The 14,804-nt window shown below is 40.4% G+C and overlaps 3 protein-coding genes across 3 annotated transcripts; 1 reads left to right on the top strand and 2 right to left on the bottom strand.

Moving 5' to 3' along the window:
- Positions 1 to 1,803: 1,803 nt before the first annotated feature.
- rnaseh2b (ribonuclease H2, subunit B) lies at positions 1,804 to 5,791 on the bottom strand. Its single transcript, XM_019894576.1, has 11 exons — positions 5,578 to 5,791; positions 5,185 to 5,253; positions 4,895 to 5,008; positions 4,724 to 4,800; positions 3,913 to 4,027; positions 3,779 to 3,843; positions 3,580 to 3,685; positions 3,254 to 3,335; positions 3,119 to 3,164; positions 2,143 to 2,220; positions 1,804 to 1,977 (listed from the first exon to the last, which is right to left on the bottom strand). Exons 1-11 carry the CDS (start codon positions 5,639 to 5,641, stop codon positions 1,867 to 1,869), a joined length of 927 nt encoding a protein of 308 aa, XP_019750135.1. The 5' UTR covers positions 5,642 to 5,791; the 3' UTR covers positions 1,804 to 1,866.
- Positions 5,792 to 5,999: 208 nt separating this feature from the next.
- Positions 6,000 to 8,863, bottom strand: LOC109530588 (olfactory receptor 6N2-like). The gene is made up of 2 exons (XM_019894428.1): positions 7,545 to 8,863; positions 6,000 to 6,144 (listed from the first exon to the last, which is right to left on the bottom strand). Exons 1-2 carry the CDS (start codon positions 8,477 to 8,479, stop codon positions 6,000 to 6,002), a joined length of 1,080 nt encoding a protein of 359 aa, XP_019749987.1. The 5' UTR covers positions 8,480 to 8,863.
- A 2,728-nt stretch (positions 8,864 to 11,591) lies between these two features.
- LOC109530572 (olfactory receptor 13C4-like) lies at positions 11,592 to 13,270 on the top strand. Its single transcript, XM_019894410.1, has 2 exons — positions 11,592 to 12,555; positions 12,594 to 13,270. The coding sequence occupies exons 1-2, from the start codon at positions 12,102 to 12,104 to the stop codon at positions 13,229 to 13,231; spliced, it is 1,092 nt and encodes a 363-aa protein (XP_019749969.1). The 5' UTR covers positions 11,592 to 12,101; the 3' UTR covers positions 13,232 to 13,270.
- Positions 13,271 to 14,804: the final 1,534 nt, after the last annotated feature.

The raw sequence follows: 14,804 nt of genomic DNA, 5'->3' as shown, positions 1-14,804 counted from the left end.
AACTAAACCTCAGTTTTTGCCGATGGAAAAGTTTTTCTTTGTTGTTGAAAATGTCTTACCTTTACTCGAATGCCGTGTCGCAATGTGGCAGTGGGCGAATACTTTTGGTGCATTACCGCTGGTGGACACAAGGTGGTAGTCATGTATAGAAAGTCAACACGATCAGGAAAAGGGAATTTTGGGTGTCCAAGCTTTAATATTAATATACTCACTCATAAAATATTAATATAATAGAAATCGCAGCTACAGATAAATTATGAAATAAGTGTGACTTGTAGTCCAAAAAAATTGGGTAAAATATGTTTCATGTTGTTTATTACAAAGCACCACAGCTTGGCATTTACATTTAATTTACTATATATGAGCCATTTAAAGTACCGGTACTTTTTGCAGAATCGAGTGATGACGTTTACAAGTTTTTCTTTTAGGAATACATTGAATTTATAATGGTAATGTACAGGAAATATTTCAAAACCTCTACTTTAAAAGATGTTGAAAATTGATTTACCTTATTATGGTAAATCTCTGGTTCCACCAGTCTCTTTTTTTTTTTTAACTATAAATAGTGTTTGTTCAGTTTTGAATCTACACATATCCTGACAACCAAACCTGCTGCCTTGTGCATGGCAGAGGTGATGAAAACCACTCTGACGGTGTTTTTGTTATTGGATGTCAGAATATTGTACCGAATGAAGCGTCAAAGCAAGCGAACACATCTATGATCTGAGAATTGATTTTTTTTTCCCATCCAGCAACTCTGAGCCCCTTGTTAAAAACTTTTTTTTTTCTGAAGTGGAAAAAATAAAATAAGTTATGAAGGGATTTAGACTGAGTGCATTTTTGAAAGGCATCAAAGGCAACCGCAACAATAGCTCCTCCAGCAACAAGACTGTCTCGAAGCCGAATGTTTTCAAGGCTGCTTCACCAAGAGTTCAAGGCCTTTACACTTGGCAAGCAGCTCAGGTTATTATTTAGTCTCTTAATATATATATATATATGTACGGTATATATATATAAAATCATCCTTGTAACTTGCATCCAAACTAGTGAACCTGTCCAATTCATATATTCAGGGTTATATTCTCTATTAAGTGCGCTGAAAAGAGAAGAGAAAAGATATGTGAGTGAGGCATAAAAAAATAAAATACACAAGTGCCCTCAATCAGTACAGACCACCATCATGAAGGGCAGCATAAAAGCGACGGGTTTGTCATTGGCCCAAAAACTTAAACCGCGGCGACAATAAATGGGGACTTCATCATTCTTTTAAACAGACAACCAACTAACATAGCCTTGAATACTGCACATAACATGACACAGCATCCTTGGTGACAACTGTTAGCAGTGAGAAAATTATCCATCATCTAAAGTCCTTGTCCTCATTAGGGTGACGGTTGAGCGCACTTTGGAAACCTCGCACTTGTCGCCAACCAGTCGCGGGGCGCAAGTAGACAGACAACCATTTATTTATATTCACAGCGATGGACAATTTGGAGCCTTCAATTGATCTTAGATTGTTTTTGGAACGTGGGATGAAGAATCAGTAGGAGCTGCTGCGTGGGTTAGCAACAGTGCTCGGATTTGCACAAATGAACACATTAATGACCATGTGTCGAGAATTACTACTCAGCCAATTTGTACTAGGACAGTGTGCAAAATCGACATTGTTTTTGCTCTGCTATTGAACGCTAGTACCAAAGTGTATTTTTAAATGATACTGTAAAAGTGGTTTGCAAGTTGGCTGGGAATGGCAAAAATTTGACTCTGACCCTCAGCTGAAGAGGTGAAAGTACCTCCCGAAAGTGTTTTTCTTTGCTTTATTACAAAAATGTCGTGTACAAAAGTAAGCACAGAGGGGACAAACCATCATTTCTTTTCCGCTTTCACTTTGAGGCTAAAGAAGGACGACATTGTCTTCATGCCACTCTTGTCCACCTTTGCCAGGTTCTTCTGCGCGGCTGTCATCTTCTTGGGCGGCTGCAAAGAGACGAAGAAAACGTCGAACGTGTTGTCTGACCTTCCGCTCAAAGAAACGAGAAGGACACAAACACAATCTCTCGAGGTTGAATGAGCTTGAATGTAAGATGACAAACACAGTCCTACTGTCATGACCGAATCGCGGTCTCAAGCACTGACACTCACTTTGCGAGCAAAATCTCCACTGTTGAATTTGGTATAGTCGTCTAACGCCTCCACCGGCTTGTCCGACAGTTTCCGCTTCTGGTGATCAGGAAAACAAATGTGTTATAGAATGTGGACAGTGTCTATGGGGTCTATGAACACAACCAGAAAATCAACATTAAAGCTGAATCAAACACACGGAAGTAAGATTTAAGGAGAATTTGTTGGAATGGATAAGTATGGCCATGGCTGTGATATCCACTCAAGATGAATTTCCTCTTCCAATAAACTGGCTTAACTTTGTTCAAATAAATGTCACCTCAGTTCAACTCTTGCCATCACATGATATCAAAACATGTAAGATGATATTGCAAGCTAACACAATTAAACGCCTTTGGATGGGAAGTGTAGTGCGGATGTTAGCTAGCTCCGAGCCTCAGCATTGCGCTGAAGTCACAAATTAACCAGGCAAGTAAAACAAGAAATGTACTAAGGCAATTATGAGCCCACTAAGAAGATAAAGTAGTCCTCAGACGATTGGTCAACTGCAAAACGTGTACTCCAATCAAGAATTAGTTCGCCACCCTTAAATTGTATGAACAACGAAGGAAGGTTTATGTCACTGTGTATCAACGTTCCGACTTTGGGGTACAATCTTCCGCATTTATGGCACTGCGAGAGGAGTATGGATGGAAACAACGTTGCACATTACACTACGTTACATTGTACACAAAAATGGTCTATATTCCTGAAAAAATATATATATATATTTTTCCGACCAGATATTTTGAACGGTACTTTCTTCTGGATACGTCTATTTTATTTCATCTTGAATCAATGTCATTGTTTTCTTATTGTAACTGGTAAAAATGAATGAATAAATAAAATCAATAATTATTGATTATTAATAATCTCTCGCAATGATCTCAATTTGGTGTGACAGCAAACACGACAAGACAAGTCTGTTTGATTTGCATGAAAACGCAAGATACTGCACCTTTGAAGCTGGTTCGGTCTCCTTTGGACTCGTGAGCTCTGGTAACCTGCGTGGCGACAAAACGGGCCTCATTGAAATGCACATTCATAAAGACTTGGCAAGACTGAAAATTTGTGTACGTGCATGCAAACATACTGCAGGTGATGGCGGAGGTCCTTGCTCAGGTCTTTGTTGATGTATTCCGATATGAGGCCATGGGCGTAGCCAAGGTAGTCCTCTGAAGTGGGGATGCAACCAAACCATAATCATTACAACAGGGTTGAATGAAACGGTTGTCAATACTTTGTGACAGATAAGATATGCTGCTGCCACCATCTATTGGACCCGCAAGAGTACTACAAGGACCTCTGAAATAATCTAATCGGAGAGGAAAACCTGAAAAAAAACTGAGCTGAATCCAAATTGCTCGTCTTGATAGGGCCCGCCATTTAATGTCATTTTAAGAGGAGAAAGAATGATACCCTTGCTTGAATCTGACTCCAGCTTGACTCGGATATATGAGGAGGATTTGACTCCCTCCCCCACAGAGATGTTCTTCTTCTTCAGCACAAGGACAGTTTTCTCCACCTACAGCAACATGGGGGAAAAAAAACACAAACAAACATGAATTCAACAGGAATTTTCATTACAAGATGGACTGTTTCTGAATAGAGGATATACCTTCTTCTTTAACCAAGCCATTGTTTTTTCTTGACTGTATCGGTGAAACTTATGGCTTCCCACCTCTAGCAAGAAAACAAAAGTGAGGCCCCTGTTTTTCTATATCGGCAACCTTGAGCATATTAGCTGCTAACCTTTTTCATCCGCAATGTGATGCATGGAGGCCAAGGAACGAGTGCAGCTCAGCAACCCGCTACACGCCGGAAACTCTTCGTCCATTACCATTTGATCCAGCCGCTGGAACTTGCCCTAACATGCACACCAGAGGGCATCATTAAGGGAGGCGTTTATTTATAGTCTTTCTGGACTGTAAAGTGATTCACAAGGCTGGTAAGAGGGCAACAAACAGATGTGTGAGGTGAAGGACAGTCAAGACACTAAATAAATCAAGACATAACCTTTGCTTTCAACAAAAACAACACCTTGCGTCACACTACAGCTTAAGTGAAAGATGGTTGTGGTCAATCTACACCAGGGGGCCATGCCAGAGCCATGGTAAAGTCGGGGGAAAAAAAGTAAGATGCAATGATTGAACATGTTTTATTATGTCTTATGATGATATAATAATTTTGGGAGTTTTTTTCAGAATTTACTTGTCTATAGAATTGCAAAGCAGACCCATATAGCCAGTCGGCCGTAGGTTAAGCACCCCTGATGTAGATGCTTGTATGCGTGATTAAGGCTGTGGTTCCAAACATTGATTGAGCCCACATTTTACATGAGAAAAGAATTTCAAAGCACGCCACCAAACAAAAATGTCAGAAAAGTGGATATGCAAGTTTATGCACCTTCAACAAATGTACTTTCAACAAATGTTACACAGGCATGCGTTGAACTTCCAGACCAATGAAATTAAATATAACTGAACATGTGATTATTTCCCACACAACAATAATGTGCCACGGCAAACAGGGATTTACTGGATTAAGGTGAATGATCTCTTACTTCTTTTCCAGATTTGATCAAGTAAGGCAACATGAGAAAAAGCGGATCCATCTGCGTGACAAATAGAAGCCTCCCATCTGTGTAAAAACAGGAGCAGCTGAAGACACTGAACATTGACAACGAATACATAATCATGAATAGATTTCTATCAGACTTGATCAAAACAATGACCTCTCTGCACTGTCTGCCCAACAAACCAGGACCGGAAGTCTTCTTCAAATGCTTTGACCTCGTATAGTTGCAAGTTGCCACCGCCGCCGCTCAGCATGTAGAGGGAAGCTGCATCTGCATAAACAAGACAAAGACAAAAAAAAAAAAGTCCTTTAAATTTTTTTTTTTTTTTTACCGTAATAACACTTCGACCATACTCTTAGTAAGTAGGACTTGTTTCCCATTATATCAATAGAGAGCGGGAGTACAGTTGAGTGGCCAGACCGTGCAGATGGGACTGGAAGTTCTACCTGTGGCTGGATTCCGTAGCCTCACAAATGTCGGGTCATTGTCCTTCCTCTGGCTGTCTACAGCGGAGTCTCCAGGCAAAGTCAGGTAGGTGACAGTTAAACGCTTCATGCAAACATCGTACGAAGCCAAACTAAAAAAGGATAAATGCTCGACAAGTCTCGGAAATATTTGAAAGCAGCGGTAGGTGACAGTTAAACGCTTCATGCAAACATCGTACTAAGACAAACTAAAAAAGGATAAGTGCTCGACAAGTCTCGGAAATCTTTGAAAGCAGCGACGCCTCCGTGGTGCGCTAGCGTGCTAGCAACCGAACAAACCGTCAAGTAGTTTACGCTACGAAAGGCACCGTGTGTTAAGCTAGCTTCGCCGGGCCTAGTGAAGACAGTGGTTACCTGCAGCAATAACAACCCAGCTATCGTTCTGCACGTTCGGCGTTCGCTTCTTTTTTGAGGCCATGGTGAAACGTGGGACACTGTATACAAATGATTTGCAGTTGTCACACTGTGTGCTTTTTTTTTTCCAATTATCACTCAACAACAACGAAGCAAATTCAATCAAGGGATGATGTGTTACTGTTTTATGACAAGTGCTCAGAAAAGGCGCCTCTCTCCGAACATCCGGGCTTTCCTCACGAGGGGGTGGATGTAATTACAGTTGAGTCTTTACTAGCTTTTTGTTCGCTACTTATCAAGACATCTTGAGTCCCTTTAGGTTTCTGTAATACAATTTCAAATGTGTTGTGCTGAATCATTTGAATTAAGGAACGAAACGCGAGCTATTTAATCAGCGTATTGTCATTACTTCCCCCTTGGTGTCATCCAGTGGTACGTACAGTCGTGACGTCACCGTTTTCGTATCGGGTCTTCTCCGGAAAGGCATATCTTACAACCCAAAAAAAAGCAGTAAGCTGTTGGAACTCTTGAATACTTTTTTCCCCAATAAAAGCTTTGTTGAAAAATATCAAAATATGTTTTAAATGACATTTCCCTCTCTGTCTTTAATCAACCTCACCTGCTGTACATCCTTCCCAGCCTGATTTCTCTGTCTCGCCAACCTGTACAATTCTTTTTCACCTTCCTTTGTGTCTAACCTCTCGTATAACTCCTCATATGCCTTTTGTTTGGCCTTGGCCACTTCTCTATTCACTTACCTTGTCATCTTCTTGTACTCCAGCCTGTTCTCTTCTGTTCTCTCACTATCCCATCGCTTCTTCGCTAATTTCTTCCTCTGTACACTTTCCTGAACCTCAACATTCCACCACCAAGTCTCTTTGTCCACCTTTCTCTGTCCTGAGGCCACACCGAGCACCTTCTTTCCTGTCTCCCGAATTTTCTTTTCACAGTTAATGTATTTTATTTTGAGATACATTTGTTTGATGGTGAAATCACAGATGTAACTCAGTAACAAAACAAACAGATGTAACTAAGTCAATCGATTTACTGATATTACTGTATACTGCATTGTTAAATTTGAATATTAATATATAATACTGGTATATTGTTTGTTGTTTAGTGCAAATAAAATCCTTGAAAAAAAAAAAAAGAAAAAAAGCCAAATCTCTTCAGAAGTGTGTTTGATATCTCCGTGTTTGTTTGAACATTAAGGAGCGCCAATAACCGAGCTTCTCCCCCAGATTACAGAATACAGTATACCAATATTAAAACAAAATTAACAACATTAATAATATAATAATAACAGTACAGCATACATGGATTCAATGACATTTATCAATTTTGTGAAGAGTCTTTTGCAGTACAGAATTGTGTTCCCATCTCTCCCCCTTGATGTGAGTGATTCTGCAGGCAGACATTAATAAGGTATTTACTAATTTTGTATGGAAAAATAAGCATCATCATCTGATGAAAACCTTCCTCTTTGCACCGAAAGGTGAAGATGGATTTGAATTATTGGACTTCATGGATTTGAGTTACACATTCCAGATTGTGTTTAAAGAATTTCACTTTGTAATAAACTCCATCCTTCATGGAATCATTGAAATTAATGAAATGCTACAAAAAAACAAAATGAGCAACCAGTGGTTGCTAATTCATGGAAATAATTGTGTTGCCCTCCGCTGCGAAATGTCCCACAGGGATAAATAAAGTTTATATAAATAAACCACATTTTACTTTCCTTTCCTGTGGGGACAAAAGAAATTTCATAAATGACAAATAAAATCATAGTGTCAAGTGAATGATCCTCAATTCAATTTATTCTGAACCTTTCGACAAAAACAGTAAACAACACACGTCGGATCAGCACAGTTTCACAGATTGAAACAAACAGCAAAAAAGACTACTTTGACAAAGACATTTGACTTCTTGGATGCGTTCTGCACAATAACAATCGCCTGATGTGTTTCCAGATTTCTTTCATCTTCACCCCATATATGATCGGATTGAACAAAGGATTGTACACCACGATTTGAAGACTCATAATAAGCCGCACAGTTTTTGAAAGATCCGACTCCAGTCGTGCGATGATGACGTCAAAACCACACAAACACGAGAAGCTGATTAAAACCATCAGGTGGGGTAAACACGTCTCTGCTGCTTTTTTCCGGACTTCCCCGCAGCTGTGATAGGTCGCCAGGAATATCTTTATGTACGTGAAGAGAATAAACAGCACAGGGATGAGAGTAATATTTGTGAGAACAAACAAACCCCACACTGTGAGAAACATCGGTTTCACACAGTGAAGTTTCTGGATAGAATTGTTGCAAAAGATTCCCGCTAATACAAAGCGGCACATTTTTTGCTTTGCACTGATGACAGTTGCCACCAATACGTGGCAGGCAGGTAGAAACCAGGCCACAGCCAAGAAGATGGCGACACTGGTTGTGCTCATGGTGGCTGCATAATGCAGAGGCCTGCAGATGGACACATACCTGTCAAAAGCCATGGCCGACAAAAGCAAGAAGTCCGAACCTGCTAGTGAATAAAATATTAAATACTGCAACATACAAGCGGAGTGAGAAACGCTCTGCCTGTGAGACAAGACGTCCAAAATCAGTTTGGGGTAGATAGCCGTGCTGAACAAAAGCGAGTTAAGAGACAAAGCCGCGATGAAAATATACATGGGCTCGTGAAGGTTCCTGTGAATCCAGATGAGACAAATAATGGTGCAATTACAGCAGAGGATGAGAACGTAGAGCATCAACAAGAGTACAAAGTAAACATATCTGTACTTATCCACGTCGACATAGCCGCCAAGACTTATCAAGATGTGTGTTCCGTTCATCGTGCCCCATTCACGTGCGCACTGCACACTGGCGGTCAACAGTTGCCGGAGCATCACGTCTTTTATGATGGCTGCTCAGCCTCTATGGATCTCATTAATTAAGAGTCGCTGTCATGTCAACAAACTGCTCCAAGGCTTTTTCCACTTTCTTCGAGGGATTGTGTGGCATCACCTGTCTGTCACATGCGGCATGGTCAGTTGAACAAGAGCGGCTGTCAAACTTGTTTTCATCACAGGAAGTCACGGTGGTCCTTCGTGGGCCAGTTATCACGCTGAAACTTGTATCATCGCTCTGGGGTGTAATGGTGCCCCAAAAATTCATAATTCGCTACACGCCCTCATTTAGGTCACAGTTTGGTTCACATTCGGTACGTTGAGGCGAAACAAACTGCATGTCTTCCTCAGACCTTGTTGGATTTTGCTCTCCTTTCAGCTTGTTTGTGGACATTATTATCATACGGACTTTTGTAATTTTTATGACTCTTTGTTTTGTTTGCTTCTTTTACCACATAAATCTTTGATTGGTCACGGCCTCAAATTATTACTTTGTATATAATGACTATTAATTTATTGATATCTTTATGAAGTACAGCACTTCGTTACAGCTGTGTGTGTTTTTACTCTCAGAATAAAGTTGAGTTTGTGTTCTGTGCCTTTGACGTGAGCACCTTGGCCCTCCTGCCGATCAAACGTGTGGATTTAATTGGAAACAAACACAAAGCAGAATGTCGCAGCAAAACTGCAGCGAGAAGTCATTTTTCCTCAAGGAAGAAGATATATGCCTGTGAATATTGTATTGGAGGCTATATCCTCCTTCTGGATTTTTCTTCCTTTCCATTTTCCTTCCCCGTTTGCATTTCAATATGTATTTCAAGGTTGACACGGCAACATCGATGATGTTTGTTAGCCCACCTGCGATGCTTTGTATTCTATCGAAACATGAAGCTCGCAGCAATGCGCCTATGAGTTTGTGAGACAAAGCATGTGTTTGGGTCTGTTATACGACGTGTTTCACTCTCGCTATTTTGTGTTTGGCTGGACAGTATCTGGTTTTGAAGAACTTTTGACTATCTGCCAAACTCTGAATCTAGGTAGGACAAACCAGTTTAGCACACATGCCAGTGTGGATTAGCTTTCCTCGGGTGCTCTTTTCCTCATATAGCTTCTCTGTGCCTTGCTATGTCTATTTTAGTGTAGTTCATATATATATATATATATATATATATAGACGTTAGAGAAAATAATCGTTTACATTATATATATATATATTTTTTTTTGTGTGTGTGTGTGTGTGTGTGTGTGTGTGTGTGCGAGCAAGCATAGGCATGCTTTTGGGGATATGTATCTCTGTATGTTGTAATTTTAAAGTTTTAATTGTACAGCACTTTGAGTTGCATTTTTATGTGTCAAAAGTTTGATTGGTTGATAGACGACAGCCCGCTATGAGTTGTTGATGGGTCAGAGCTTTTCTAAAAGTCACAATATGTGCGTACAGACATACAGAGGCATGTTCAGCTTTGGAAGGAGTTTGCTGTCAAGTTTGCAAATTCCCTCGTTATGTAATACGGTACTGTATATTTTAAATAGCCGAAACGGGAAGTAACAAAATTAGACAAGAATCCCCACCTTTGGAAAGTTTTATTACATTTGCATTGACGCAGCTAAAATGGTTGAAAGAAGGGAAGCAGGGTGGACACAAATCCCCCCCCCCCCCATAGAGGCCAACGGGTTAATTAGAAGGGAAAGAGTGATGTAAGGATCATGTCATAACAAGGTCAGCCTCAGGGGGGGGTGCTAATTATGATCCAGTGGTCACTGTCATGCTCTTGGGAGGTTGTTTCTGACAAACAAGTCAAATCTCTGGACGATGCCACCAAAGAATCACCTGAGGCATGCTGCGAATAACAATCGTCATGCTCTTAACCCTTGGCCCCTTAGCAGCAGCAGTGGTAAGCCATCACAGCCGCTGAGGCCTTCTCTGCTTGCCGACGCACTACGAGGCAAGGGTCACTGATTAGCAGCCCTTTACCACCTCAATTCTCCTTTTGGTTCCATGAAATTGTTAAATCGTCTCATCGGATGCGGCTACCCAACCAAGGCCTTAAGCCTTTGCAATCAGCTGGCCCATGTAGAGGAACTTCAACTATTTTAGCTATGACGCAGTTTCTTTCACCCAATCAAATTTCAAATTTGCCCTTGTAGCTGGTTAACCCGCAATAATGTTGTCTGACTGGTTGATCAACAGTAAACCTGTCGCAAGCAACTTGAACTAGTAAAACATGTCTGGAGCAATCTGCACACTTGAGTACAGAGTCTGAAAGAGACTGGTGGTGTTTAGCAGCATCAAGCAGTGTCTCATACGCGATTGGTCAAAATGTGGCCCGTGGACCACCTATGGCCCCCCTCCATTCTTTAATCAAGACCACCAATTATTTACATCAGCAAGATTGTTGTATTTTTTTGTTTCATTATTTTTCGTCGTTTTTGCTACGAAAATCGGTTTGTTAAAATGTACTCACTTATTTTTCTTTTTCATTCAATTATCTCGTTAAAGACTCAGTAAAGTGGGAAAAAAATGTCTTGTAAATTTGACACGCCACAGAGAAGAGTACGGGTGACAAGCCTGCCAAATTTGAATGAATTTAAAAAAAAAAGAGAAAGAAAATCACCAAGCACTGTAGTTTTTAGAGTAAAAGTGGATCCGAAGTATAAGTCTCACTTTTGTATGGGGAGGGGAATGTTTTTTTTTTTTTCCCCTCTACCGGCCGTTAATTGCGCAGGTGGGTTTCATGCTTCTTCCGGTCGCTTGCTGTAAGCTCGTTATCCTTTTCCCTGCTACAAAATTTTAATGTTACAATGCAAATTTTGCTTTCAACATTCGGATGAATTACGTTTCTTTATTTTCCAGCGTTGGTGCCACTCGCGACTGTTCTGTGCCACACTGCTGTCTTGGCTCTCTTAAAGACCAAATGTGAAGTAATTAAAAAAAAAAAAAAAAACGGACATACCGACGGACTTCTGACAGACTTAAGTGACGGCCTGACGATTACAATTCTGTTCGTCACGAAAAATGCCGGACTGATGAATGACGGCCGAGCATCCTGGCCGCTGACAGATGAAGAATGACGGACCAGCAAATTTTTTTTTAAAATGACCACCTCTGTTTTTCAGGACCCAAACCATTTAGTGATTTATAGACGAATAGCAGAATGTTAAAATCTATCCTACAGTGGATCGGGAGTCAGTGTCAAGACTTCAAGACTGGAGTACTCTCTTTGTAATCTCTTTCATCTGATCACAAAGCAAGATGTGGCATTCTGAATGCGCTGCAGCTGTTTGATGCTCTTTTGAAGGATACCAATACAAAGAGCGTTACAATAATCAAGTCTGCTGGAGATGAAAAGCACGGATACGTTTCTCCTGCTCTACTTTAAGCATACAACCTGTCAATCTGGATCACGTAACAGATCAAATGTTCCAGTACAATCTCAAGTTCACAAAAGGTCACACACACAAAGCATCTGTATCCTGGACTTCATGGTGCAACTTGATCATACAAGTTGTGATATGAACTGATGACAATGGAAGAACCTGAGAAAAAACTGGGGTCAAATCATGTTCTGGACTCATCATCTCTTCGGCATAATCACGTCCAACGAATGTTTAACCCTGTCACATGTGGTGGACAGGTCAGGCCCACAAAAAACACGGAGGCCAAAAGGACTTAGGGGAATTTGTTGACATGACAGCGGCTCTTAATGAGATCCGTGGAGGCTCAGCAACCATCATAAAAGACTTGACACTGCGATTCTTGACCGCCGGTGTGCAGTGTGCACATGAATGGAACACGATGAACGGAACTCACGTCCTAATAAGCCTTGGCGGCTATATCGATGTGGATAAGTACCGATATGTTTACTTTGTGTTCTTTTTGACGCTCTACGTTCTCATCCTATGCTCGAATGGCACCATTATTTGTCTCATCTGGATTCACAGGAACCTTCACGAGCCCATGTATATTTTCATCGCGGCTTTGTCTCTCAACTCGCTTTTGTTCAGCACCACCATCTACCCCAAACTCATTGTGGATGTCTTGTCTCAACGGCAGAGCATTTCACACTCCGCTTGTCTGCTGCAGTTGTTCTTTTTCTACAACACTCCGCTTGTATGTTGCAGTTGTTCCTTTTCTACGCTTTAGGTGCTTCAGACTTCTTTCTGTTGTCAGCCATGGCTTACGACAGGTATGTGTCCATCTGCAAGCCTCTGCAATATGCAACCACCATGCGCACAACCAATGTCACCATCTTCTTGGCTTTGGCCTGGTTTCTGCCCGGCTGCCAGGTTGCTGTGGGAACTTACATTAATGGAAAGCAAAAATTGTGCAGGTTTGTTTCAGGGGGCATTTTCTGTAACAACACTGTGAATAAGCTTCAGTGCGTGAGATCAGAAACGACGGTCGTTTACGGTGTGTTTGTCTTCATCAGCATTGTGATTCTCCCTGTCTTGTTCATCCTCTTCACATACGTTAAAATATTTATCGTGGCATATTGCCGTTGCGGCGGAGCCTGGGAAAAGGCGGCCGAGACCTGTTTACCTCACCTGATGGTTTTAATCTGCTTCTCTTGCTTGGCTGCGTTCGACGTCATTGTGGACCAAGCGGGGTCAGAGCTTCCGAAGACGGTTCGCCTGATCATGATGTTGCAAATAGTGGTGTACAATCCTCTCCTCAATCCAATCATATATGGAGTGAAGATGAAAGAAATCTGGAAACACATCAAGAAGTTGTTCCGTCACCACATCAAATAAATGGATTTCGAAATTCAACGTGTCAAAAAAAAAATAAATGAAGCCAGGATTTAATTTGTCGAATAAATTACATTTGGCATTTCACCGGTCACACTTATTTCATAATGTCAAAGGTTTTCTGGATTATTAACATGACATTGTTGTTTGGTGTTTGTATTGATATGTGTTCAGTGCACAATGGATTGTAATGTGTTCTACTCATGATTTAAAAAAAAAAAAAAATCCCATTCAGGAAGTGTTGTTACTCTTTTATTATACTGTACTATTTATTTTCCTTCACAGGATGAAAACAAATTCTGTCTCGTTATCTACCCAGCTATCCGTTGCTCCAAGAATGTTATAGCCTTAAAATGCAGTGTTGCTGATTGACAGCAATTGTGCAAAGAAGAAGAATGGTTCATAATATCTCCGGCATAAAAAATGATTGTACTTTTTTACACTGGTCCAGGAAGCATTGAATCGTTTTTTTTTTTCCCTTAACAAATAAAAATCACCATTTAAAAACTCAATTTTATGCTTACTTGGGTTATTTCAAGTTCAAGTTCAAGTCAACTTTATCGTCAAATGTGCGACATGTGCAACATGCAGTTTTTATGTATTTGATTGATTTGTTGATTGAAAAAAAAAATGAAAGACAAAGAAAAAATATCAAGACATTATCAAAAATATCAAGGATTATGAGAAAAAGGCAACCCACCTTCAGAAACAATAAAGGCAAAAATTTAAATTTAGATTAACACGATTAAAAAAAAAACAACTCAATGCGACTGGAATTAATTAATTGCAATTAACGCGATAAATTAACACCTCTACATCTTTTGCCAAATGAATGCAGATGACGACCGTATCATTGAAGTCAGAAATTCTGAAACTATCTTGAAAAAAACAAAAATAGTGGCAGGAGATGACAGTAATTCACAATACAGATATTGATACACATTTAAAAGAAAACCAGCTCCGTCATCGACTGTGAATGTGAATTACTCCTCCTTCGTGGGCGATCCAATTATGGCATCCACATGGAGGGCATTGTTAAGCAACATCTCTGCAAAGATGTCATGTTTTCGACCGTGTGTTTATTAGCGATAACATTATTTGTGAGAATTCATGGGTGGGTGGAGCGCAGGTGCTAACGGTGGCTCCTTTGATTGCCATAAAAGTAAAAAGCCTTGAGATTTTCTTCTGTTGTGAATTGGCATCATATAAATAAAACCGACTTCCTGCGATTTGCAGGGGGCAAACTAAAGGTGACACTTTTGCCGGTGTTGTCCAGAGAATTTGCTTGTTTGCCATCGACGAACCTCCCATGATAGCATCATTTGTGGCTCATCATTAGCAGCCTCCCGAGGCTGACCTTGTTTTGACACTATTCTTCCATCACTCTATCCCTTTCTAATTAAGCATTGTAATGAAGGTAAGAAAAAAACAAATCAGCCCCAGTCCCTTGACATTTTACACACAGATGACCTTCCTCTCAATTGTCCAACTTGTTGTTGTTTACTTTCAGAGACAAACAAAAATGTGGCTTTAAATAAGAAATCTTAAAAAAATAACTAAACTATTTTATATATAT

The sequence above is a fragment of the Hippocampus comes genome, unplaced genomic scaffold (assembly GCF_001891065.2).
Source record: "Hippocampus comes isolate QL1 unplaced genomic scaffold, H_comes_QL1_v1.1 scaffold96, whole genome shotgun sequence".
In the NCBI taxonomy this organism is placed as follows: Eukaryota; Metazoa; Chordata; class Actinopteri; order Syngnathiformes; family Syngnathidae; genus Hippocampus; species Hippocampus comes.
This window is presented reverse-complemented; position numbering and strand designations above follow the sequence as displayed.